This window comes from Pongo pygmaeus, chromosome 4, assembly GCF_028885625.2.
Source record: "Pongo pygmaeus isolate AG05252 chromosome 4, NHGRI_mPonPyg2-v2.0_pri, whole genome shotgun sequence".
Lineage (NCBI taxonomy): Eukaryota > Metazoa > Chordata > Mammalia > Primates > Hominidae > Pongo > Pongo pygmaeus.
The window spans coordinates 41,414,579-41,441,960 of NC_072377.2; the positions used below are offsets into that span (position 1 = coordinate 41,414,579).

At 37.5% G+C, this 27,382-nt stretch overlaps 1 protein-coding gene across 2 annotated transcripts in view; it reads right to left on the reverse strand.

The window, feature by feature from the left end:
* The window catches only part of C6 (complement C6), a 136,967-nt gene extending 110,430 nt beyond the window's left edge, over positions 1-26,537 (reverse strand). For both annotated transcript variants that reach the window (XM_054488958.2, XM_054488960.2), the window contains exon 1: positions 26,241-26,537. In XM_054488958.2, the coding sequence (XP_054344933.1) occupies positions 26,241-26,247 (7 nt within the window). In that variant the 5' untranslated portion in view covers positions 26,248-26,537. The remainder of the gene's footprint in view (positions 1-26,240) is intronic.
* Between the last annotated feature and the right edge of the window lie 845 nt (positions 26,538-27,382).

Below are 27,382 nucleotides of genomic sequence, written 5' to 3' on the forward strand. Positions count from 1 at the left end.
TCCTTTATAAATTACCCAGTCTTGGGTGATTCTTTACAGCAGTATAAAAACAGAATAAACAGGGCACATCTGAGTTCTAGCAAAAGTTACATTCTAGAATACATCTGAATTTTGATTTCTCTGTAGTTAGCACACACTTATAAGGAGAATGTTTTCTTAATTAAGAAATTGTTTTCAAACATCTTTATATAAATTATGTTTCATTTCAAAATAAATTTCTAGTCAAAATTTTTCTTTCAATTCTCTCATGTTTGCAACAACCTTAGAAATCCCACATTTATGCTTTCCTGTCACCTCCAGAATGGTACATCAACAGATGAATGGATTAAAAAAGGTATGTATACTCAATGGAATACTATTGAGCCTTAAAAAAGAAGGAAATTCTATCATTTACAACATAAACAGAATTGAAAAATATTATGCTAAATGAAATAAGCCAAGTACAGTAAAAAAAAAAATACTGTGTGGTTTAACTTACATGTGGAATCTAAAACAATGGAACACTTGGAAGCAGAGAGTAGAATGGTGGTTGCGGGGGCTGGGGATGGGAGGAGGAATAGGAAGATAATGGATAAAGTATACAACATCTCAGATGGGAGAAATTTTCTTTTCTTTTGAGTTCTATTGTACAGCTTGGTGAATATAGTGAATAATAGGATATTGTACATTTCAAAATTGCCAAGAGACTAAGTTTCAAATGTTCTCATCTCAAAAAAAGTTAACTATTTGAGATGATGACATGTCAGCTAGATTGATTAACTGGGTTGATTTAATTATTCCACATTGTATTCATAAATCATAACATCACTTTACCTCCACACATTTATACCATTATAAATTATCAATTAAACATTTTTATTGTATGATTTTTATGTTGACACTCATATCTCATGATTTGTGAGCACATTGTTTTCTATTATTTTGTGCCATTACAGGCATTTCAAATAACTGTTTACTTAGTAATTTGTTATGTTAAAAAATTTTTATTCTAGGCTCTTTAAGCTTGTGTAGTGCTTCATAATAATGCATTAGGCTTTTTGAGCAGAATTTCTTGAATCTAGCTGCTTTACACATTTTTTTAAAGTTCTTTTTGATTTATAAAGTTTCTTTGGGAACAATGAGACTGGTTACTAAGCTAGACATGACTGTTATTACTTAGTATATCCTTCGTAGAGTGTGGATGTAGCAATAGCTGTAGGTGGTCTGTCATATCTCCTTAGCTCTCACTTCTACACACCAAAGCCTACTTAATGAAATCTCTGCTACTCTCTGCCTGAAGGTTTTTTAATAGCCTTGGGGAAACTCTTAGCATATGTAAAAGGCAATCCAGAAATAACAGAGAGTTAATGATGCTACAGTAGCACTCAAACTTGGACAGTTGGGGAGTTGGTAGAAAAATATTCTCACTTTCTCTTTCCTCAGTTGGAGTAACTCTGAGATGTGTTCTACATGGTCTTCTAAATGTGGGATTAAGTCACATTTGCCTACACTAAAAACCAAGGTCATAACACACAATATTGTCTTCATTTCTTTCCCAGTCTTATCACCTTCCATTCTATACCATTAATTCTTGGATCACCATCCATGTAAACTACATTTATCTCTTTGATTCAGGACCTGCTTTTGAGAAAACATAATCTAATATTAAAAGGGAGTCCAACTATAGAAAAAGATACTTTTGAACTTAATGTATGAAAAATAAAGTTTTATAATAAAGTTGCAAAAGCAATGTTGTAAATATGAACATTCTAAACCAAATAACTTATTATAAGTTCCTCTCTTCTTTTTATTATGCTTTCTTTATTTTGAGACAACAATAACAGCAGCAAAAGCTAAAATTTTTATGGTGTTTAGTAAGTTCCAGCACATGCTCTAAATATTTTACACATAAAATTCTGTTAATTCTTATAACATCTTTGTGGTTGGTAGGTGTATGATAAAGGTAGGCATACAGAGAAAAAGTGATAAGTTGAATTTCATGCCCAGGATCATAACTCACAAATGGTAAAGACTGGGTCTAACTCAAGCAGTGAGATTTCAAAGCCCATACTAATAAATACCTTGCTATGTAGCGTCTATGCAACCTAATCTGCAACTATTTCTTCAATAACTACCTGCACAGACATGGTTCCCAAATTTATAATTCTAATCTATGCCTTGAGTCTATGACCCTCCAGAACTGTCAACTACTGTACCCCTTGGAAATTGTTCTTAGATGTCCCCAGGGGAAGAGCACTTCAAAGCCAAGGTATTAAAAGTCAAACACAGTTTTTTTTCCTTTAAATGTGATTCTCTTCTATATACTAAACTTTAGTTAATATCACAAAATTCAATAAGTGAATGTAGAAAGGATTCAGGATATTACCTTATCTTCTAAATTTTCTGAGAGTTTTAAATCATGAATGAGTTATGAATTAGCAATGAATTTTTCTACATGCTTTCTCTGCATCTAATGAAATGATTGTATGGTCCTCATTTTTTCAGTTAAAATGGTGAATCATGTTGATTGATTTTTTAATGTTAAACTAACCTCACATTCCTAGGATTTATTGCACTTGGTCATGGTTTATTTTCCTTTTTGTGTTTTGCTGAATTCTACTTGTTAACATTTTTTATAATTATTTTTGTATCTATTTTCATTAGTGGTCTGTGATTTTCTTTTATTGCAGTATCTTTTCTCATGTTGGTATCACAGTAATGCTGACCACATAAAATAAGTTGAGAAGTTTTGCCACCTTCCCTACTTTTCTGAAAGAGTTCATGTAACATTGGCATTTTTTTCTTCCTTAAAAATTTAACGGCCATGCGTGGTGGCTCACGCCTGTAATCCCAGCACTTTGGGAGGCCGAGATGGGCAGATCACCTGAGGTCAGGAGTTCGTGACTAGCCTGACTACCATGGTGAAACCCCATCTCTGTGAAAAATTAGCTGGGCGTGGTGGCAGACACCTGTAATCCCAGCTACTTGGGAGGCTGAGGCAGGAGAATCGCTTGAACTCATGGGTGGAGACTGCAGTGAACCGAGATAGCACCATTGCACTCCAGCCTAGGCAAAAAGAGTGAAATTCCATCTCAAAAAGAAAAAAAAAATTTAACAAGATTCACTAGTAAAGCCATCTGGGCCTTGAGATTTTTTCCTGTGGGTAAGTTTTTAGTTAACATTTCAATTTCTGTACCTTAATTTGCAAAGTGGCTTTCAAAAAAAATCTCAATCAGTTATTGAGTTCTATCAAATGCTTTTCCTTCAGCAGTTGAGATAATCATATTATTGTCTCTTTATTGTATTAATATAGGAAATTACACTGATTGATTTTTTTTTTAATCTTGGAATTAAAAACTTGGAAACCTGGAGTAAACCCAGGTTAGTTGTCATGTATCATCTTTTTAAACTACTGAAAATCCTTGTTTGATGATATTTTGTTTAGGAGCTTTGATATTTATTCATGAGAGATGTTGGCCTATGATTTTCCTTTTTTAAAAGTAATGCCATTTTAGTTTGGATGTCACAATTATTCTGGCTTCCTAAAATGAATAGGAAATTATCCCTCTGAAGAAGGTTTCCTTCCCTTTAGGAGGGCATTTAGAGTAGTGGTAGATCATCTTAATACCCTCGAAGGTAGAGATGAGTTGAAGAATTAGTCTTTGGCAAGGTTAAGCTTGACTCCTATGATGTTTACCAGGGCCTCCTTTTCGGCAAGCCACGAACTCCAAATTTTAGTCCCAGTCTAAAAGTCTGCTACTGTCTTAGTATCTTGGTGCTATGTTTCTCTTGGATTCCATGCCTCTTGGCTTCTTTGCTGTTAGATCTCTCAGTTTCTAGGCCATTACTTGTAAATCAACAGATGCCTCCAGGTTAAAAGCTAGGCCAAATGCTGGGCTCATTTCTGTACTTTGCTTCCTTCTAGGATCTTGTTCTTTCACATCCTCACTGATGCCTTCACACAGATGTTTTTGAAATTGCATCCAACTATTCTAATTATTCTTAGTGGGAGTGCTGATCTGATAAAAGCTTCTCTGACATATGTGCAGGCAGAGAGTGTCCAAAGTAATCTTCAGGTGCAAAAAAATTAGTCATACCACTTAAAGCAATATTAGCTACATCAGTGTGACAGCTCAGTCATAGGTGACTCATTGGGCCAGGGTGCATCTAACTAGGAGTTTTTAAAAAAGCCTGGAGACGCTGTGGAGCCCATAAACCAGTCCAGGGCAGTATAACTCTAGGCTGTTTCTTTGTGAGAAAAAGACATTCTTATGTGTTTATACTGTTGTTGTTGGATGTCTACTCCCAGCAGCTAAATGCAATTCCTATTTGATTGAGAAGAGGACAAGACAAACAAACTTATTTGATTAGGACTAAAATGATGACTATATGTTTGAGCTAGAAAAGGAAAATTTGGGATAAATAAGAGCAATACGTCTTTACCTTCTGGGGAGTAATTCAGTAAAAAAATTTACCTCTAGAAGTAACATAATAAATTTATATGGTTATAAAATCAGATTCAGAAAGAGTTAAATCTGTGCAATAATGACAGATATCAGTTAAGTATTAATAATAAAAATTTTTGTTAGATATTATACTCTGATCATTACTTAGATCAAATGTGAGAAAACCTGTCTTTCCTTGTGCCTACATGCCATATAAAGTACTAGGCTGACTGGGCACCGCATTAGGCCTAGATTATGCTATGTTTATCCTGATTCTACCTCTCTAAATAAGCCAATTCGAGGAAGTCCTAGCCAGAGCAATCAGGCAAAGCAAAAAATAAATAAATAAAAGGCATCCAAATAGGAAAAGAAGAAGTCAAACTATCTCTCCTAATTGACAATGTGATTCTATACCTAGAAAACCCTAATGCCTCCTCCAAAAGTCTCCTGGAATGATGTCAGTAAAATTTTAGGGTACAAAACCAACGTACAAAAATAAATAACATTACTATACATTAATAATGTTCAAGCTGAGGACCAAATCAAGAATGCAATCTAATTTACAATAGCCACAGAAAAGTAAAAATAAAATAAAATATTTAGAAATATACCTAACCAATTTGGGTGGATCATGAGGTCAGGAGATCAAGGCCATCCTGGCTAACATGGTGAAACCCCATCTCTATTAAAAATAGAAAAAAATTAGGTGGGCATGGTGGCGGGCACTTGTAGTCCCAGCTACTCGGGAGGCTGAGGCAGGAGAATGGCGTGAACCCGGGAAGTGGAGCTTGCAGTGAGCCAAGATCGCGCCACTGCACTCCAGCCTGGGTGACAGAGTGAGACTCCATCTCAGGGAAAAAAAAAAAAGAAATGTATCTAACCAAGAAAGTGAAAGATCTCTACAAGGAAAACTTGTATAAGTGAAAACAAAATACTGCTAAATCAAAGACACAAACAAATGTATAAATATTTTATCCTCATATATTTGAACCAAAAAAGAGCCAGAATAAGCAAAAAGAACAAAGCTGGAGGTATTATATTACCCAACTTCAGATTATACTATAAACCTACCATAACCAGAAAAGCATGATACTTGTACAAAAACAGACACATAGACCAATGGAACAGAACAGAGAACCCAGCTTGCATGCCTATAGCCATTTAATCTTCAACAATGTTGACAAAAATAAGCAATGAGGGAAGGACTCCCTATTCAATAAATGATGCTGAGATAGCTGGCTAGCATATGCAGAATAATGAAACTGGACCTGTATCTTTCACCATATACAAAAATTAACTCAAGTTAGCTTAAAATTTTAAATGTAACAACTCAAACTATGAGAATCCTAGAAGAAAACCTAGGAAATACCATTCTGGACATCAGCCTTGGGAAAGAATTTATGATTAAGCCCTCAAAAACAATTGCAACAGAAACAAGAATTGACAAGTGGGACTTAATTAAACTAAAGAGCTTCTGCACAGCAAAAGAAGCTATCAACAGAGTAACCAGATAATCTACAGAATGGGAGTAAATATTTGCAAACTGTGCATCTGACAAAGGTGTAATATCCAGAATCCATTAGGAACTTAAACAATTGAAGGAGCAAAGAACAAATAACCTCATTAAGAAATGAGCAAAAATATGAACTGACACTTCTCAAAAGAAGACATGCAAGTGGCCAACAAACTTATGAAAAAACGTTCCACATCACTAATGATCAGACAAATGCAAATCAAAACCACAATGAGATACCATCTCACACCAGTCAAAATGGCTACTATTAAAAAGTCAAAAACCAACAGATGCTGGATAAGCTGTGGAGAAAATGGATGCTTATACACTACTGGTGGGAATGTAAGTAGTTCAGCCACAGTGGAAAGCAGTTTGGAGATTTCTCAAAGAACTCAAAACAGAACTATCATTACCAAGCATTCCCATTACTGGGTATATAGCCAAAGAAGATAAATCATTCTACTAAAAAGACACATGTACTCACATGTTCGTTGCAGTGCTGTTCACAATAGCAAAGATATGGAATGAATCAAGGTGGTCATCAATGGTGGATTGGTATATATACACTGTGGAATACTATATAGCCATAAAAAGGAACAAAATCATGTTCTTTTCAGCAACATAGATACAGCTAGAGGTCATTATTCTAAGAAGTTTAATGCAGAAATAGAAAACTAAATATTGCATATTCTAAGTAGTAGCTAATCATTGGGTACTTACATACATAAAGATGGAAACAATAGACACTGGAGACTACTAGAAGGGAGACGGAAGTAGCAGGACAAGGGTTGAAAAACTAACTATTGGTACCATGCTCAGTACTTGGGTGATGGGATCAATTGTACCCCTTACCCAGGTAACAAAACTGCACATGCCTTCCCTGAATCTAAAATACAAGTTGAAATTACTTTAAAAAAAAAGTCAGTTCAAGTTTTTAAAAACATAACAATAATACCTGAGTATTTCTTTTTTTCCAATAGTTAAAATAATAACAATTTAAATGCTTGTAAATACTGAAAATGATAGTAGAACTATTATATTTGTATTTGCTCCTATAGATATCCAACCTCTACTTTACTTTGATGTAGTAAATGAACTTTAATTTTAAAGCTCTAATTTTGAGAGCCACAGAGGAGATTTTCTTTCATCCATAATCTTTCTGCTATAACCTCCAGCAAAGCATAAGAGAAATTAATGTTAGGGACTAGCCAGATGTGTTTTGAATATTGGCTAAATTGTTTTCATAGCTCAATCTATCATACCTTCAGCTTTATTTGAGTTCTCCCTTGCTGATGAGCTGAAATTTTACTTGTAAAAAGTGTATTTTATCTGAAAGCAAGGAGTCAGAACTGAATAAAGCCATGGATATTGATTATTCCTCATTAACTTTGAGTTCTTAGAGCAAATAGGCTCATTTCAGATCCAATCCATACTATGGACACAACGACTAACTTACAGGAGTACGCATAAGAAAACTGACAAAAATGTGTTTCAAAGAGTCATATTTAAAAAAAAAAGAAAGAAGAAAGACAAACATGGATGGACAGCTTTTCATAAATAATGTACTACTCTCTTAAATGGAGATAATTATATGCTCCAAATTCTTTAGGTGGGATTGGATTTGGACTTTTTCAGCTGCATGCACAGAGTCAATTCCTTCCCACCTTGTGGTCAACAGCTTTTGGGACAAATTATCCATAGTTAATGGTATCGGGGGAATTTAATACGTGGCTCCGGCTTTTCAGCATCACGCCCTATTTAACAGATTAGACTATACATTCCAGAATGGAAAATTCCACCTCCACTCTCACCCTAAGCTTGAGGAAAAACCTGAAGTTATGTTACCCAACAGTGGCACCAAACTCTGCAGGAATTTTCATATGTCACATAACCTTGTGGGTCTCAGGTTTCCGTCCTTTAAAATTACCTGCATGAGTAGGTTGCGAAAATTTTCTCCCATTTTGTAGGTTGCCTGTTCACTCTGATGGTAGTTTCCTTTGCTGTGCAGAAGCTCTTTAGTTTAATTAGATCCCATTTGTCAATTTTGGCTTTTGTTGCCATTGCTTTTGGTGTTTTAGACATGAAGTCCTTGCCCATGCCTATGTCCTGAATGGTAATGCCTAGGTTTTCTTCTAGGGTTTTTATGGTTTTAGGTCTAACGTTTAAGTCTTTAATCCATCTTGAATTGATTTCTGTATAAGGTGTAAGGAAGGGATCCAGTTTCAGCTTTCTACATATGGCTAGCCAGTTTTCCCAGCACCATTTATTAAATAGGGAATCCTTTCCCCATTGCTTGTTTTTCTCAGGTTTGTCAAAGATCAGATACTTTTAGATATGTGGCATTATTTCTGAGGGCTCTGTTCTGTTCCATTGATCTATATCTCTGTTTTGGTACCAGTACCATGCTGTTTTGGTTACTGTAGCCTTGTAGTATAGTTTGAAGTCAGGCAGTGTGATGCCTCCAGCTTTGCTCTTTTGGCTTAGGATTGACTTGGCGATGCAGGCTCTTTTTTGGTTCCATATGAACTTTAAAGTAGTTTTTTCCAATTCTGTGAAGAAAGTCATTGGTAGCTTGATGGGGATGGCATTGAATCTGTAAATTACCTTGGGCAGTATGGCCATTTTCATGATATTGATTCTTCCTACCCATGAGCATGGAATGTTCTTCCATTTGTTTGTATCCTCTTTTATTTCCTTGAAGGGCTAATATCCAGAATCTACAATGAACTCCAACAAATTTACAAGAAAAAAACAAACAACCCCATCAAAAAGTGGGCGAAGGACATGAACAGACACTTCTCAAAAGAAGACATTTATGCAGCCAAAAAACACATGAAAAAATGCTCACCATCACTGGCCATCAGAGAAATGCAAATCAAAACCACAATGAGATACCATCTCACACCAGTTAGAATGGCAATCATTAAAAAGTCAGGAAACAACAGGTGCTGGAGAGGATGTGGAGAAATAGGAACACTTTTACACTGTTGGTGGGACTGTAAACTAGTTCAACCCTTGTGGAAGTCAGTGTGGCGATTCTTCAGGGATCTAGAACTACAAATTCCATTCGACCCAGCCATCCCATTACTGGGTATATACCCAAAGGACTATAAATCATGCTGCTATAAAGACACATGCACACGTATGTTTATTGCCGCATTATTTGCAATAGCAAAGACTTGGAACCAACCCAAATGTCCAACAATGATAGACTGGATTAAGAAAATGTGGCACATATACACCATGGAATACTATGCAGCCATAAAAAATGATGAGTTCATGTCCTTTGTAGGGACATGGATGAAATTGGAAATCATCATTCTCAGTAAACTATCGCAAGAACAAAAAACCAAACACCGCATATTCTCACTCATAGGTGGGAACTGAACAATGAGAACACATGGACACAGGAAGGGGAACATCACACTTCGGGGACTGTTGTGGGGTGGGGGGAGGGGGGAAGGATAGCATTGGGAGATATACCTAATGCTAGATGACGAGTTGGTGGGTGCAGCGCACCAGCATGGCACATGTATACATATGTAACTTACCTGCACATTGCGCACATGTACCATAAAACCTAAAGTATAATAATAATAATAATAATAATAATAATAATAATAATAAAAGAAAAGAAAAAAAAAAGAAAAGGAGAAAAAAAAAAAAGAAATCCATAAAAAAAATAAAATAAAATTACCTGCATGGATTGGATGATTTCTAAGAACGTTTTTAGAGCTGTTTTCTGTCTGTGGTCCTAGAATTAATGATTCCACTCCACAAATATCCTTTAAACACTTAATTTGTACCCAGTTATATTTTAGACCCTGAGATGAAAAAAATGAAAGTTATTGTCTCTGACTATCTTCTCTGTCCCATTCATGTTGGGCCAAGTCCATGGAATGTGAACTGACCTGAAGTACATCATATCTCAGCAGGATTTAAATGTCCTGGCAGAGTTTGATTTGGCTTCTTGCATTCCTATTATCCACTATACACACTATACAAATTGGCCCCCGAGAGCCACTGGTCCTCTAGCTGGGACCCAGAATGAGATCACATAGAGTATACCCAAGCTTGAGTCCAGATGACCCCAGGTGAGCCCAGGTAAGCCATAGTAAACCTTCAGACTTGTGAGCAAGGAACAAATATTTGCTGTTGTAAGCCACTGAGATTGTGTAGTTGTTTCTTGCTACCTCAGAAGCTGACTAATGTAGTAGTTTATTATTTAGTAGGAAAGAGATGTCACCTTCCCAGAAATAATTTTAGTGTAATGTGAAAAGATTCTATGTTTAAAGCCTTTCAAGATCTTAATTTGGTATAAAGAAAATAATTTGACACATTATTTTATTTGTCAATCATTTGATCAGATTGTTTTCTCTACTTTATATCTGAAGACCTTGAAGCTCAGAGATATTTATTACTGGCCACAAATCACCCATCTTGAGTGGGGAGAACTATAATCAAATTTAGAACCTCTGAGTTTTGAATTGAAACTCTAGGTCCATCTTATATATTATTCTCCTGCCTCTAGCATAAGTATTTTAGTTATTATGTATTGAATCAGGTTTACATGTGAGTTCTTAAATAAATTGACAATAGCTGATTCAGGCCAAAAGGAACTTATTTAAGAAAAGGTTGAGTAGTCCAAATAAAAAACAGGAGGGCTGAAAAATCTGGATAGGGGCAGCCTGAAATTGTACCCCAAATCATCCCAGAACCATATATATCTTTTTCTACCAAGTACCAGATGCAGTAGGTGGGATCACTGGCACCACTTGCACTAGACATTGAATGCTATTGCTGTTATTAGCGTGGTAGGCATATTGTCCTTGAAAACTTGATCTTGTTGCCACCAACCCTGTAGTCATGACCAAAGAGAACTCTTCCTGATATCCTCCTCTTTGTGTCCCTTGCCCTAGACGAAAAGTTTGGAACAGCTGAATCTTAGGTCAAGCACCTAGGTTTTTGAATTTTCAGCTTTATGCTTACACTAAGAAGTTTCTGCCAAGTTAAGGAAAGGGTTCTGATGCTAAAGAGCTAAAACAATGGCAAATGCTAGGCAAATACAAAATATATTTTTGCAAATGCTCTTCTCAAAGCTGCAATGTAGGACAGACTAGGCTGTGTGTGCCTTCCTTTCATTCTGGGATACTGGGTAGTTCAGTGATTTTACTCTGCTGGAGTCTCTGCATCAAGGCTGAGTATACGGGAAATGCAAATTTTATCTGTGGTTAGAAACATGAAGCAAAAAGCGAGTAAAGTCTCTGCTAAGGGAAAAGATGAGCTTGGGAAATAAAGGGGCTGTAAATGCATGAAACTCAAGGAGAGAGGCAAGAAGCTAAATCCATATCCTAAGTAAACCTTATGGCAAAAGATTTTATAGTGCGGCTGTCTTTTCTAGATGCTTGGGCCTCATGTGTGTGCAGATTTGTTAAGGTAATATGCAAATTCAGATACCTAAGACCATTTAAAGGTGGTTTGCAAATATTCTGTGATTGACTTTCAAACTTGGCCCTGTTTTAACTAATAGAAATACACATCCCTAAAGCATTGGAAAGCATGAGCATTGTGTATTCAAAGAAATATGTTAACCTCATTTGGCTGGTAGGGATTCCAGAAACAAGATGTAAGCCAAAAATTAAATTCTTAGCCTTCCACCAGTCTGCATGGATGGCACCCCTCCTTGGCCAAGAGGATCTCAAAGAAAAATTAGTTCAGGCCATGTTGGGAGGGGAGGTGAGATATGCCTCATTATACCCCCTCCCTTTGGAGTTGAGGCACAACTGACCAGCACTAACATTAAAATAGAGACCATAAGACCTACAAGACAGACTCTTTGTAGCAGTAAGATACCCAACTCCAACCTGATTCTGATATAGATAGCATCTAATGACAGCAGGTCCTGAAGAAAAGAAAAGTATTTTACCCCAAAATGTAATTCTTTGATATATTTTGAAATGGCCCTGCAAAGCCATCTCTTTTGGGAGAATTTTACCTTCTGTAGAGAGTCTCCTTCCCTTTCCAGGTCTTTTCCTGATTCAGGGGAAATTTAAGAGTTTGATACCTTTTAAGTTCTGATAAGAGACATTTATCATCTACTCTTTCTGAAGCTTGCTACTTGGAGGCTTCATCTACATAACAAGAACCTTGGCTTCCACAGCCCCCTGTATCTTAACTTTTTCAACCAATTGCCAATCAGAAAATCTTTGACTCCACCTTTGGCATGTGAGTGGGCTGAACCAATATATACCTCACATTTATTGATTTATGTCTTTGCCTGTAACTTTTGTCTCCTTAAAATGTATAAAACCAAGCTGTAACTCAACCACCTTGGGCACATGTTCTAAGGACTTCTTGGTGCTGTGTTCCAGGCCATGGTCAGTCATATTTGAGTCATATTTGGCTCAGAATAAACTTCTTCAAATATTTTTGAAGAGGGGAAGAAGGCACGGACTTGAATTGAAATCTAATTATATGTTGAGTGATATGTAATTGTTTTAAGCATTTGATTATGAAGTCCCTTGGTGTACTTTTCTTCATTTATGTTATGCATGGGGTTTTTCCTTTCTGGCTGGTAGGAATATAAACATCTCCAAACTTGTCTGAGCTCTGTGGTTTTCACCTGTAATCCAACCTCTTGGGTGTTCTTTGCTGGGCCTCAGGTGGTTTCCTCATACCTGTGAGCTGACTGATACTCACCCGAAGGCTGGAGGAGGGCCCTCACCAAATTTTTATCTCATAAATCTCTCTGTGTAGCTCTCTTCTTTTTGTTATCCTGCCCTGTGAACTCTAGTTGGCTGTACGTCCTTACAGTCCCAACTCTGTTTTCTTATCTCTGGGAGACTCCCAGGCTCCACTTGGGATTTTCCTCCTTTTCTTGAGGCCTAAAAACTTTTATCAAGGCTGTAAACTGAGCAATTTTACGACCCACCTAATTTGTTTTCTCTCTCCCAGGAATCACTGCTCTATAGTGTGTAGGGTCCAATGGCTGAAAAACCATTGTTTTATTTAGCTTGTTTTTAGGTTATTTTGGATTGTCCTTGTTACGCCTTCTTGATCCAGAGTGGAATGTAATTGTACAGATAATTGGTGCTATTGTTTATATCAACATCAACAATAAAGAGTTTTTTAAAAATATGGTATTTTTATTGTAATTTCTGCAAAGCTGTAATTAAATTGATAGTGCTTCCTAAAGGTGTTTTTGAGTTGTAAAAAGTACATTGTAGGCAACATTGAAAAAATATATTGATAATTATGCCCAAAAGGCAATGTGTAATTTAGGATTTTATAACATTCTAAGTTCTCTAAGTATAGATCCCAACCTTAAAAGTTGCAAATATGGGCAAATTTCACACTGTTGGCCTTATTTATTAATAGTATATGTTTCTAGGAATGACTTATGTATAAAAGTAAGTCCCTGACTGCAATTATATAGGACACAGTTATTACACAGAAAAGAAAGAATAGTTTTGGCAAGGCATGGTGGCTCATGCCTATAATCCCAGCACTTTGGGAGGCCGAGGCGGGCGGATCATGAGGTCAGGAGATTGAGACCATCCTGGCTAACATGGTGAAACCCCATCTCTACTAAAAATACAAAAAATTAAATTAGCCGGATGTGGTGGTGAGTGCCTGTAGTCCCAACTACTTGGGAGGCTGAGGCAGGAGAATGGCGTGAACCCAGGAGGTGGAGCTTGCAGTGAGCCTAGATCGCACCACTGTACTCCAGCCTGGACAACAGAGCAAGACTCCGTCTCAAAAAAAAAAAAGAGAAAGAATAGTTTTATAATTTTTGTCTTCTCCTTAGCTAGTGAAATAGAGTTTCTACAGAAGTACCTACATCTATAGCCTCCATTTCTTAGGTTTAATTAAAATATTACTTATAGATTATATCACCAGCCTCATTATATAGCTACCAAACGGAGAGTGAAGAGAACCTTGATAACTCCGTTTACAGAACCTTCACAATTATTCTAATTATTATCTGATAGATCAGAGATTACCACGTGAATTTCAGCTTAATATAAATGTTATGTAATTTTCTACAGCAAGGAAATCATAATAAAGTGTTGGAATAGACTTTAATCAAATCGACAACATTTTATCTTTATAAAATTTTAACTGGATTAGAGCCAAGATGGCCGAACAGGAACAGCTGTGGTCTACAGCTCCCAGCGTGAGCGACGCAGAAGACGTGTGATTTCTGCATTTCCATCTGAGGTACTGGGTTCATCTCACTAGGGAGTGCCAGACAGTGGGTGCAGGACAGTGGGTGCAGCGCACCGTGCACGAGCCGAAGCAGGGCGAGGCACTGCCTCACTCAGGAAGTGCAAGGGGTCAGGGAGTTCCCTTTCCTAGTCAAAGAAAGGGGTGACAGATGGCACCTGGAAAATCGGGTCACTCCCACCCTAATACTACGCTTTTCCGATGGGCTTAAAAAATGCCAGGAGACTATATCCTGCATCTGGCTGGGAGGGTCCTAGCCCACGGAGTCTTGCTGATTGCTAGCATAGCAGTCTGAGATCAAACTGCAAGGCAGCAGCGAGGCTGGGGAAGGGGTGCCTGCCATTGCCCAGCCTTGCTTAGGTAAACAAAGCAGCTGGCAAGCTCGAACTGGGTGGAGCCCACCACAGCGCAAGGAGGCCTGCCTGCCTCTGTAGGCTCCACCTCTGGGGGCAGGGCACAGACAAACAAAAAGACAGCAGTAGCCTCTGCAGACTTAAATGTCCCTGTCTGACAGCTTTGAAGAGAGCAGTGGTTCTGCCAGCACGCAGCTGGAGATCTGAGAACGGGCAGACTGCCTCCTCAAGTGGGTCCCTGACCCCTGACCCCCGAGCAGCCTAACTGGGAGGCACCCCCCAGCAGGGGCAGACTGACACCTCACACGGCTGGATACTCCTCTGAGAAAAAACTTCCAGAGGAACGATCAGACAGCAGCATTCGCGGTTCACAAAAATCCGCTGTTCTGCAGACACCGCTGCTGATACCCAGGCAAACAGGGTATGGAGTGGACCTCTAGCAAGCTCCAACAGGCCTGCAGCTGAGGGTCCTGTCTGTTTGAAGGAAAACTAACAAACAGAAAGGATATCCACAACAAAAACCCATCTGTACATCACCATCATCAAAGACCAAAAGTAGGTAAAACCACAAAGATGGGGAAAAAACAGAGCAGAAAAACTGGAAACTCTAAAAAGCAGAGCGCCTCTCCTCCTCCAAAGGAACGCAGTTCCTCACCAGCAACGGGACAAAGCTGGACAGAGAATGACTTTGACGAGTTGAGAGAAGAAGGCTTCAGACGATCAAACTACTCTAAGCTACAATTTCCTTTGGAGGAAATTCAAACCAAAGGCAAAGAAGTTAGAAACTTTGAAAAAAATTTAGAAGAATGTATAACTAGAATAACCAATACAGAGAAGTGCTTAAAGGAGCTGATGGAACTGAAAGCCAAGGCTGGAGAACTACGTGAAGACTGCAGAAGCCTCAGGAGCCGATGCGATCAACTGGAAGAAGGGGTATCAGTGATGGAAGATGAAATGAATGAAATGAAGCAAGAAGGGAAGTTTAGAGAAAAAAGAATAAAAAGAAACGAACAAAGCCTCCAAGAAATATGGGACTATGTGAAAAGACCAAATCTGCATCTGATTGGTGTACCTGAAAGTGACGGGGAGAATGGAACCAAGTTGGAAAACACTCTGCAGGATATTATCCAGGAGAACTTCCCCAATCTAGCAAGGCAGGCCAACATTCAGATTCAGGAAATACAGAGAATGCCACAAAGATACTCCTTGAGAAGAGCAACTCCAAGACACATAATTGTCAGATTCACCAAAGTTGAAATGAAGGAAAAAATGTTAAGGGCAGCCAGAGAGAAAGGTCGGGTTACCAACAAAGGGAAGCCCATCAGACTAACAGCGGATCTCTTGGCAGAAACTCTACAAGCCAGAAGAGAGTGGGGGCCAATATTCAACATTCTTAAAGAAAAGAATTTTCAACCCAGAATTTCATATCCAGCCAAACTAAGCTTCATAAGTGAAGGAGAAATAAAATACTTTACAGACAAGCGAATGCTGAGAGATTTTGTCACCACCAGGCCTGCCCTAAAAGAGCTCCTGAAGGAAGCACTAAACATGGAAAGGAACAACCAGTACCAGCCACTGCAAAATCATGCCAAATTGTAAAGACCATCGAGGCTAGGAAGAAACTGCATCAACTAACGAGCAAAATAACCAGCTAACATCATAATGACAGGATCAAATTCACACATAACAATATTAACATTAAATATAAATGGACTAAATGCTCCAATTAAAAGATGTAAACTGGCAAATTGGATAAAGAGTCAAGACCCAACAGTGTGCTGTATTCAGGAAACACATCTCACGTGCAGAGACATACATAGGCTCAAAATAAAAGGATGGAGAAAGATCTACCAAGCAAATGGAAAACAAAAAAAGGCAGGGGTTGCAATCCTAGTCCCTGATAAAACAGACTTTGAGCCAACAAAGATCAAAAGAGACAAAGAAGGCCATTACATAATGGTAAGGGATCAATTCAACAAGAAAAGCTAATTCTCCTAAATATATATGCACCCAATACAGGAGCACCCAGATTCATAAAGCAAGTCCTGAGTGACCTACAAAGACACTTAGACTCCCACACAATAATAATGGGAGACTTTAACACCCCACTGTCTACATTAGACAGATCAATGAGACAGAAAGTTAACAAGGATATCCAGGAATTGAACTCAGCTCTGCACCAAGCAGACCTAATAGATATCTCCAGAACTCTCCACCCCAAATCAACAGAATATACATTTTTTTCAGCACCACACCATACCTATTCCAAAATTGACCACATAGTTGGAAGGAAAGCTCTCCTCAGCAAATGTAAAAGAACAGAAATTATAACAAACTCTCTCAGACCACAGTGCAATCAGACTAGAACTCAGGATTAAGAAACTCACTGAAAACCGCTCAACTACATGGAAACTGAACAACCTGCTCCTGAATGACTACTGGGTACATAACCAAATGAAGGCAGAAATAAAGATATTCTTTGAAACCAATGAGAACAAAGACACAACATACCAGAATCTCTGGGACACATTCATAACAGTGTGTAGAGGGAAATTTACAGCACTAAATGCCCACAAGAGAAAACAGGAAAGATCTAAAATCGACACCCTAACATCACAATTAAAAGAACTAGAAAAGCAAGAGCAAACACATTCAAAAGCTAGCAGAAGGCAAGGAATAACTAAAATCGGAGCAAAACTGAAGGAAATAGAGACACAAAAATCCCTTCAAAAAATTAATGAATCCAGGAGCTGGTTTTTTGAAAGGATCAACAAAATTGATGGACTGCTAGCAAGACTAATAAAGAAGAAAAGAGAGAAGAATCAAATAGATGCAATAAAAAATGATAAAGGGGATATCACCACTAATCCCACAGAAATACAAACTACCATCAGAGAATACTACAAACACCTCTACACAAATAAAATAGAAAATCTAGAAGAAATGGATAAATTCCTCGACACATACACCCTTCAAAGACTAAACCAGGAGGAAGTTGAATCTCTGAATAGACCAATAACAGGATCTGAAATTGTGGCAATAATCAATAGCTTACCAACCAAAAAGAGTCCAGGACCAGATGGATTCACAGCCGAATTCTACCAGAGGTACAAGGAGGCACTGGTACCATTCCTTCTGAAGCTATTCCAATCAATAGAAAAAGAGGGAATCCTCCCTAACTCATTTTATGAGGCCACCATCATCCTGATACCAAAGCCTGGCAGAGATATAACCAAGAAAGATAATTTTAGACCAATATCCTTGATGAACATTGATGCAAAAATCCTCAATAAAATACTGGCAAACCAAATCCAGCAGCACATCAAAAAGCTTATCCACCATGATCAAGTGGGCTTCATCCCTGGTATGCAAGGCTGGTTCAATATACACAAATCAGTAAATGTAATCCAGCATATAAACAGAACCAAAAACAAAAACCACATGACTATCTCAATAGATGCAGAAAAGGCCTTTGACAAAATTCAACAATGCTTCATGCTAAAAACTCTCAATAAATTAGGTATTGATGGGACGTATTTCAAAATAATAAGAGCTATTTATGACAAACCCACAGCCAATATCATACTGAATGGGCAAAAACTGGAAGCATTCCCTTTGAAAACTGGCACAAGACAGGGATGCCCTCTCTCACCACTCTTATTCAACATAGTGTTGGAAGTTCTGGCCAGGGCAATTAGGCAAGAGAAGGAAATAAAGGGTATTCAATTAGAAAAAGAGGACGTCAAATTGTCCCTGTTTGTGGATGACATGATTGTATATCTAGAAAACCCCATTGTCTCAGCCCAAAATCTCCTTAAGCTGATAAGCAACTTCAGCAAAGTCTCAGGGTACAAAATCAATGTACAAAAATCACAAGCATTTTTATACACCAATAACAGACAAACAGAGAGCCAAATCATGAGTCAACTCCCATTCACAATTCCTTCAAAGAGAATAAAATACCTAGGAATCCAACTTACAAGGGATGTGAAGGACCTCTTCAAGGAGAACTACAAACCACTGCTCGAGGAAATAAAAGAGGATACAAACAAATGGAAGAACATTCCATGCTCATGGGTAGGAAGAATCAATATCATGAAAATGGCCATCCTTCCCAAGGTAATTTATAGATTCAATGCCATCCCCATCAAGCTACCAATGACTTTCTTCACAGAATTGGAAAAAACTACTTTAAAGTTCATATGGAACCAAAAAAGAGCCCGCACCACCAAGTGAATCCTAAGCCAAAAGAACAAAGCTGGAGGCATCACACTACCTGACTTCAAACTATACTACAAGGCTACAGTAACCAAAACAGCATGGTACTGGTACCAAAACAGAGATATAGATCAATGGAAGAGAACAGAGCCGTCAGAAATAACACCGCATATCTACAACTACCTGATCTTTGACAAACCTGAGAAAAACAAGCAATGGGGAAAGGATTCCCTATTTAATAAATGGTGCTGGGAAAACTGGCTAGCCATATGTAGAAAGCTGAAACTGGATCCCTTCCTTACACATTATACAAAAATTAATTCAAGATGGATTAAAGACTTAAACGTTAGACCTAAAACCATAAAAACCCTAGAAGAAAACCTAGGCATTACCATTCAAGACATAGGCATGGGCAAGGACTTCATGTCTTAAACACCAAAAGCAATGGCAACAAAAGCCAAAATTGACAAATGGGATCTTATTAAACTCAAGAGCTTCTGCACAGCAAAAGAAACTACCATCAGAGTGAACAGGCAACGTAAAAAATGGGAGAAAATTTTCGCAATCTACTCATCTGACAAAGGGCTAATATCCAGAATCTACAATGAACTCTAACAAATTTACAAGAAAAAAACAAACAACCCCATTAAAAAGTGGGTGAAGGACATGAACAGACACTTCTCAAAAGAAGACATTTATGCAGCCAAAAAACACATGAAAAAATGCTCATCATCACTGGCCATCAGAGAAATGCAAATCAAAACCACAGTGAGATACCATCTCACACCAGTTAGAATGGCAATCATTAAAAAGTCAGGAAAAAACAGGTGTTGGAGAGGACGTGGAGAAATAGGAACACTTTTACACTGTTGGTGGGACTGTAAACTAGTTCAACCATTGTGGATGTCAGTGTGGCGATTCGTCAGGGATCTAGAACTAGAAATACCATTTGATCCAGCCATCCCATTACTGGGTATATACCTGGGTATATACCAAAGGACTATAAATCATGCTGCTATAAAGAAACATGCACACGTATGTTCATTGTGGCACTATTCACAGTAGCAAAGACTTGGAACCAACCCAAATGTCCAACAATGATAGACTAGATTAAGAAAATGTGGCACATATACACCATGGAATACTATGCAGCCGTAAAAAATGATGAGTTCATGTCCTTTGTAGGGACATGGATGAAACTGGAAATCATCATTCTCAGTAAACTATCGCAAGGACAAAAAACCAAACACCGCATGTTCTCACTCATAGGTGGGAATTGAACAATGAGAACACACGGACACAGGAAGGGGAACATCACACTCTGGGGACTGTTGTAGGGTGGGGGGAGGGGGGAGGGATAGCATTGGGAGATATACCTAATGCTAAATGACGAGTTAATGGGTACTACACACCAGCATGGCACATGTATACATATGTAACTAACCTGCACAGTGTGCACATGTACCCTAAAACTTAAAGTATAATAATAATAATAAAAAAAATTTAACTGAAGAACAGTTGCAATTCAGAAAGCAAGATTTATAGGAAGCACACAGTGACTAGTCCTGCAAGAGTATATGTGACTTCTGTTACTATGGATCTCAGTGAAAGTGTTTTAATCTCCTAGATAATTTTGCAAATGAGTAGACAGGTATAGAGGGATTGTGTCACTTTAAAGTTTGCAAGAAATTGGTGAAGACTCAGAGTATAATGCATAGGTGCTCATGTCTGATTCCTGGTCATCCACATCAACATCCCAGAGAATAAATACTTTGAGGGGTCAACTAGAAATTACCTTTAAAAAAGGATAAGAGTCTTGGCCAGGCATTGTGGCTCATCTCTGTAATTCCAGCACTTTGGGAGACCGAGGTGGGCAGATCACTTGAGGCAGGAGTTCAAGACCAGCCTGACCAACATGGTGAAACCCTGTCTCTACTAAAAGTACAAAAATTAGCCGGGCATGGTGGTGGGTGCCTGTAATCCAAGCTACTTGGGAGACTTAGGCATGAGAATTGCTTAAACCTGGGAGGTAGAGGCTGCAGTGAGCCAAGATCGTGCCACTGCACTCCAACCTGGGAGACAGAGTGAGATTCTATTAAAAAATAAATGATAAGAGTTTTAACATGGTCACACAAGATCCACTTTCATCTTTCATATTCTTGGTAGAAGGGAAATTGGACTCTTTGGGCTGCAAGTAATGGAGACAAGGGCTTACTTAAAGGAAATGTATATAGCAGTACAAGTGTGTCTTATGGAATCAATGACAGTCATGAAGCCAAGCCTTGGGAAGGGACTCTAATCAGGAAACAGGAAACTGTGAAGCCTGAACACATCTCCACTTCTCTCTGCCTACCATATGCATTCTTGTACCTGCCCTGATTGGCTTTCGATGTTTGTAGTCTATGAAGGGAAGACAATGTTTCACAACTGAATTTACGTGCTATAGGTCTGTCAAAAGTAAAAACAAATTGGCAGTCCCAATTCTGAATTCCCAGAGAAGGGAATATGAGTGGCCAGCTTGGTCAGGAGTTGACCTGTGGTCCAATGAGGAGATTATATTACTGTAAAGAGCCTATCTTTATAGTTCAGCCTCTACAGAGGGAGTAGTTCCCAGGTAAGGCAAAATCATTGTGAAAAGTTGTCTAAGCATCTGTGAGTGGAGATGTGCTAACAGAAAGGAAGTATGGGGTTACATTCCTAACTTTTGACAGGTTAGTATCATGAGGTTGCTGTGCAGTGAGAGCAAATGTCATGTTAGATGTAATTTGGGGTTAAGAGTCTTAGATTCTACAGGCCTCAGGCTGGACTGCACCACCCAGACTGCTAAGCTTCCCTTAACGTCATCTTTTCAGTTACTGAAATCAGAGGGCCCCACTGCTGAGAGAATTTTGTGGTTTGATGACAGCTAATCTTTGTATCACACAGGGGTTTCTCAATATTGGATTTAAGTTCTCTGGCATAAAGCTTTCCTGGTTTTATGTTATGATATCCTGCCTCTAATGACCTCAATAATGTTGCCAACTGCACCGTACTCCAAACCAATCTTCTTTTTTTCTGGAACATCTGTACCTTACTAGCAGATTGAGTCTCTTACTAGAGAGATTGAAGGCCAGCCAGTTCCTTGATAAAAGGGAACACATTTTACAAATGGGTAAAGAACAATTGCCTCATGGTGCAATATCAGTGGGAAGTTCCCATCCCCACTTCCCATCCCCAAGTCCAATGGGGTGTGTTTTGTTTTCTGAATGAGGTAGGCTTTCTGCAATTTGGATGAAGCTTTCATCTTTGTTTACACTAAAAACACTACAGAGAGTACTTCCAAGTTTTATTTATTTATTTATTATTTTTCAACTTTTATTTTAGGTTCAGGGATTACATGTTCAGGTTTGTTACAACGGTAAATTGCATTTCACGGGGGTTCGGTGTACAGATGATTTTGTCACCCAGGTAGTAAGCATAGGTAGTTTTTTGACCTTTACACTCCTCCCACCCTCCTTGCTCAAGTGGGCCCTGGTGTCTATTATTCCCATCTTTGTGTCCACGTGTAAGCAATGTTTAGCTCCCACTATAAATCAAAACATGTAGTATTTGGTTTTCTGTTCCTGCATTAATTCACTTAGGATAATGACCTCCAGCTGCATTCATGTTGCTGCTAAGGACATTATTTCATTTTTTTCATGGCTGCATAGCTTTCCGTGGTATATGTATACCACATTTTCTTTATCCAGCACACTGTTAATGGGCATCTAGATAGATCCCATGTCTTGCTATTGTGAATAGTGCTGTGATGAACATATGAATACATGTATCTTTCTGGTAGAATGACTTATATTTTTTTGGGTACATACCCAGCAATAGGACTGCTGGGTTGAATGGTTATTGCACTTGATGAATAAAGTGTTTGGGAGTAGGCTTCAGGCTTCTTTAGATTTAAGGAAGTGTTACCACTATGAAAAATAGAAGCTATCAGAATAGAAAGCCACAAACAACTATATCACATCTACTCACCTACCTGCTTTTGTAGGCACATACTCTGCCCTCCTTGTTGTTAACAGTCTATTCTCCCATCTAAGGCTGACATATATAATACCTCCCAGGCCCCTCATGCTGAATTAGGAAGATTCCACCGACATATTTCCCTTTTTTTTTTTGGCTAATTATCAAATTTTCTTGCTTTTCTGGATTGTTCCCACCTACATGTATGTATTTGATATTACTTACTTAAAAGAAAGAAATAAACTTAACAACCATCAGCATAAATTTTTTAAATCAAATTTAAAATTTCACATAGAAAAAAATCTTTTTACATAATTAACTCATTTTTTTCTACCCAATCATACTTTTTATGACTTAAAAACAACAATAAAGAAAAAACCCACCAGGCATGGTCTTCACAAGCAAAAATTAAATTGCTTTAATTTTTCTTATTATTCTATAATAACATAGTCTTGGTATTATCTAAATGTTGACTTAAAGCTCTTGTTAATGTATTATGAGGAAAGGAAACATAAAACACATTTGAAAGTCATTATTATTGCATTGCTATACAGATCTGAAAATCCAAAGGTGACTTGTGAAGTCAAATTTTATAAACTTCTTTATCCTATATGAAGTGAAGAAAGATTCTGACACTTATTCAATTGTTGTTGTTTTTTTTTGGCTGAAGTATCTACACTGTAGTAATTTCATGATTTGGTTTAATGATTTTATTAGCTGAAATATGAGACAACCACATATAAATGAAAATATGAAGGTTATATGTTAACAGAAAAAGTTTCAAACTGGAAGGCAGACCTGCCCATTTCTAAATGTCAGATCTTGGAACCCAGTCATTTAAATGTTTTGATGCTGTATGAGTCCAAAAAATATTTTTGAAAGCTTCAAATAATTTACTTATATTGAACAGGTCTTAGAGGGAAAGACCTGTTGAATGAAAGTAACCACATCTATACGTATTGTATTAGCTCATTCTCACGCTGCTATGAAGAAATACCTGAGACTGGGTAATTTATAAAGAAAAGAGGTTTAATTGAATCACGGTATCACATAGCTGGGGAGACCCTACGAAACTTAACAATCATGGCGTAAAGCACCTCTTCACAGAGTAGCAGGAGAGAGAATGAGTGCAAGCAGGGGAAATGCCAGACACTTATAAAACCATCAGATTTCATGAGATTCACTTATTAGCATGAGAACAGCATTGGGGAACCACCCCATGATCCAATTACCTTCATCTGGTCCCACCCTTGACATGTGGGGATTATGAGGATTACAATTCAAGGTGAGATTTGGGTGAGGACACAGAACCAAACCATATCACATATACGGTGAGATCAACTAACATGTTTATGGGTTTTAAGTTCACTAATAATGAACTCGACTCTGGGTCACTGTCACAGATGAGAAGTTTCATTTTAAAAGCTTTAAAAAAGAGAATGTAATAAATTGGTGTTGCCTTTAGGAGATCTTGCTCTAATGTACTTGAAAACATTTACTTATTCAAATTGAAAATGATTAAATCAAATGTTTGATGAAATTATAAAAATGATATAAATCTAACCTTAGTTCTTCTTAATGGAGAAGCAAAGAGTAAAAATAGCTGGCAAAGTGTGAACTAAATACGTGGCTTATTTTACTTTGCATTCCTTGGTGAATATATGTGGGTTTCTAGAATCTCTTGTATTTTATTCCATTGTTAATATAAACAATGATGTCCAGGCTCTTGACAAATGTTAATTTCAATTTTAAATTCTATTTTTCAGGTGAGGTCCAATGCCATTAAAACCTGCATAGTTGTCCCAATTTTGAGCCCTTGAAATTACAAAATAAAAAAAAAATCTCTTGTTTTCTGAGATAATAGCACTATTTTCCTACAACAAGATTTAAACTGTTTTCAGCATATTACCACCTTAAAAAAATCAATAAACCCCTTGGCATAAATATTGAGAATTTAAATTACCAATTGCTTATAAGTGGGCCTTAACTCTAATTTTAGGAAGAGGAGGTTTCTGTTTCCTAATTAGTTCATTTTATTGGTCTGAGGCTGCACTTAAAAAGAATAAAATTATCCATTATGTTTTCCTAATATCTCCCAAATGTCGTACCTATTAAGAATAGGGACACCGTCAGCTTTCAATAGGGGTGCTATTGGCATTATGATGTGTCAGTTCTTCCTTAAACCAGAATGTCTCACAGAAATTGAGGATTATTTGGCATGTCTGGCCTGAACCCACTAAAAGCCTGGGCTGTCCCCACACATTTCCAAATGTCCTGTAGAGAACAAACCACTCCCAGCTGGAAATCTAAACACTTCTGAGGAGAAAGAACTATTTTATTCAATTTATCTATTTATTATCCAGTTATGGATAATGACTTCTAGGTTATTAATGAGTTGCAGCCAAAGCTTCCTATAGTTTAATTTTTTCCCTCAAAAGTAATTCAGATGAATATTTTGCTTTTCGTCCACTACACGCTTATTATAAGGTATAAAACGCAAGCTGATTATTTTTTAAATTTTCATTTGCCTAGGCAAATGAAGTGGTAACTTGAACACACACACACACACACCACACACACACACACACACACACACACGCCAGCTTTGTGACTTAGTTATATAACTTTCTTCAGAAAAAGGACATCTGCAAATATTGGAGGCACAGAGTTTCAAACACGTTATATCAAAACTTGTAATTAGTGCTTTCAGATCCCTTCTGTTCAGTAAATCCAGAATTGTTCAGTAAAAACAAACAAATAAACCCCCCAAAACAAACAAACAAATAAAAATGCTGCAACTGCCGGCGCAGTGGCTCATGCCTGTAATCCCAGCACTTTGGGAGGCCGAGGCGGGCAGATCACCTGAGGTTGGGAGTTCGAGACCAGCCTGACCAACACGGAGAAACCCCGTCTCTACTAAAAATACAAAAAAAAAAAAAAATTAGCTGGTCATGGTGGCTCATGCCTGTAAATTCCAGCTACTCAGGAGGCTGAGGCAGGAGAATCACTTGAACCTGGGAGATGGAGGTTGTAGTAAGCCGAGATGGTACCATTGCACTCCAGCCTGGGCAACAAGAGCGAAACTCCGTCTCAAAAAAAAAAAAAAGAAACAAAAACAAACAAAGAAAAACCCTGCAACTTCTCTAGTCTTAAACACACCAGTCCTATAGATGGACACTGTGAGTAAGGAGAAACAGAATGAATGAAAATAAAAACATGAACAAGTTAGATTTGACAAAATTACACTTCAATTAGTAATGACAAGATACTACACAAAGGTTTGTTTTCCAAATGTGAAATCTCCATTGACTTCACAAAGACATTGTCACACAGCAATCACATATTATAAAAAGCACCATCACAAATGTACCCAAAACCATATTCTATAAAACTGAACTACTGCCTTTGTAAACTTTCATCTGGAAATCTTTTAACCAGCCATTTCAAGAAGCACCAACCTCATATGCATGCCCACCAATTAAAAAAAAAAGAAAAAAGTAGAAAACTTACTATGCATCTATGACTTGAAGAAATACCAGCAGATAATTCAGCACATCAAAATCCAAGTCCAGAGTAACTAGTTTCATATTTCTAATGATGAGCTCTCGGCAGGAATCTTATTATATGCTGAAATATTTAAGCTAGAATCATTTCTCTTTAAAAGTATTTCAGTTTTTAAGACTCAGTTTCAGAATAAAACTAAATGAATGTTATGTTGAAGACATACAAAATTAAGAAAGACGGGTATATTTTAGGGAGAAACTCCTGTGTATGCTAAACCGGATTGAGAATCTCTACATTTTAGTTTCCTTTTTAAAAGAAGTTGCAACAGAGACTCAATGCAGATCCAGACACAACTATGTTGTTCTATCTTCCTACCCCCATCTCCTGCTTATTTTTATCTTTTAGTGCTTTTTTACACAAATTAAACATTGCAAAAACTTTCTATTTCAATTTTTAAAAATCACAAATTCAGAAAGATTGGAGTTGCATCTCAAATATTTAAAATCAGTCTTACAATTAAAATTTTCAAATAATGAAAACAGTAGTTTAAAACTTATTTAATTGTCACTTATCAATCCAAAATTATTATCTTTCACTTCATTTTTAATGAGATTGATTTTCGTTTTTAAATAGCGGTGTCACTACATCAGAATGTGGTGATTTTTTTTCTGCATTCAAAATGCTTTCAAATTCTATGTTTTTGACAGGTTCTTAGATTACACAGAAAATGAATAAAAAACATTCTGTTGAATAAAATATGCTGAATTATATAATAAGCAAGACACATTCCTTTGGAAGATAAACCGCTGGCAAAAGAAATATCCTGTATATTTATAAGTGAGCAAGAAAATTCTTTCTCTTTTTTATTTTTTCTTCTTTTTCTTTCTTTTTCTGTCTCTTTCCCTCCTTTCCTTCCTTCTTTCCTTTCTTCTTTCCTCTCAAAATCCACTTTTCCTAAAGTGTGTTCTACAAAACTGGAATTGAGAATTAAGGTGGGCAAGGAGGAGAGGGAAAATAAAAAGATAAAGTAAAGAGGGATAAAATTACAGCAAACAATTTGCAAAGGCTACAGTCACACTCCAAGATGATAGGCACTGCTTGAAGTAATTTAAAATGGAGCAAAAGCTCAATTTGTATTGTGGTATGAG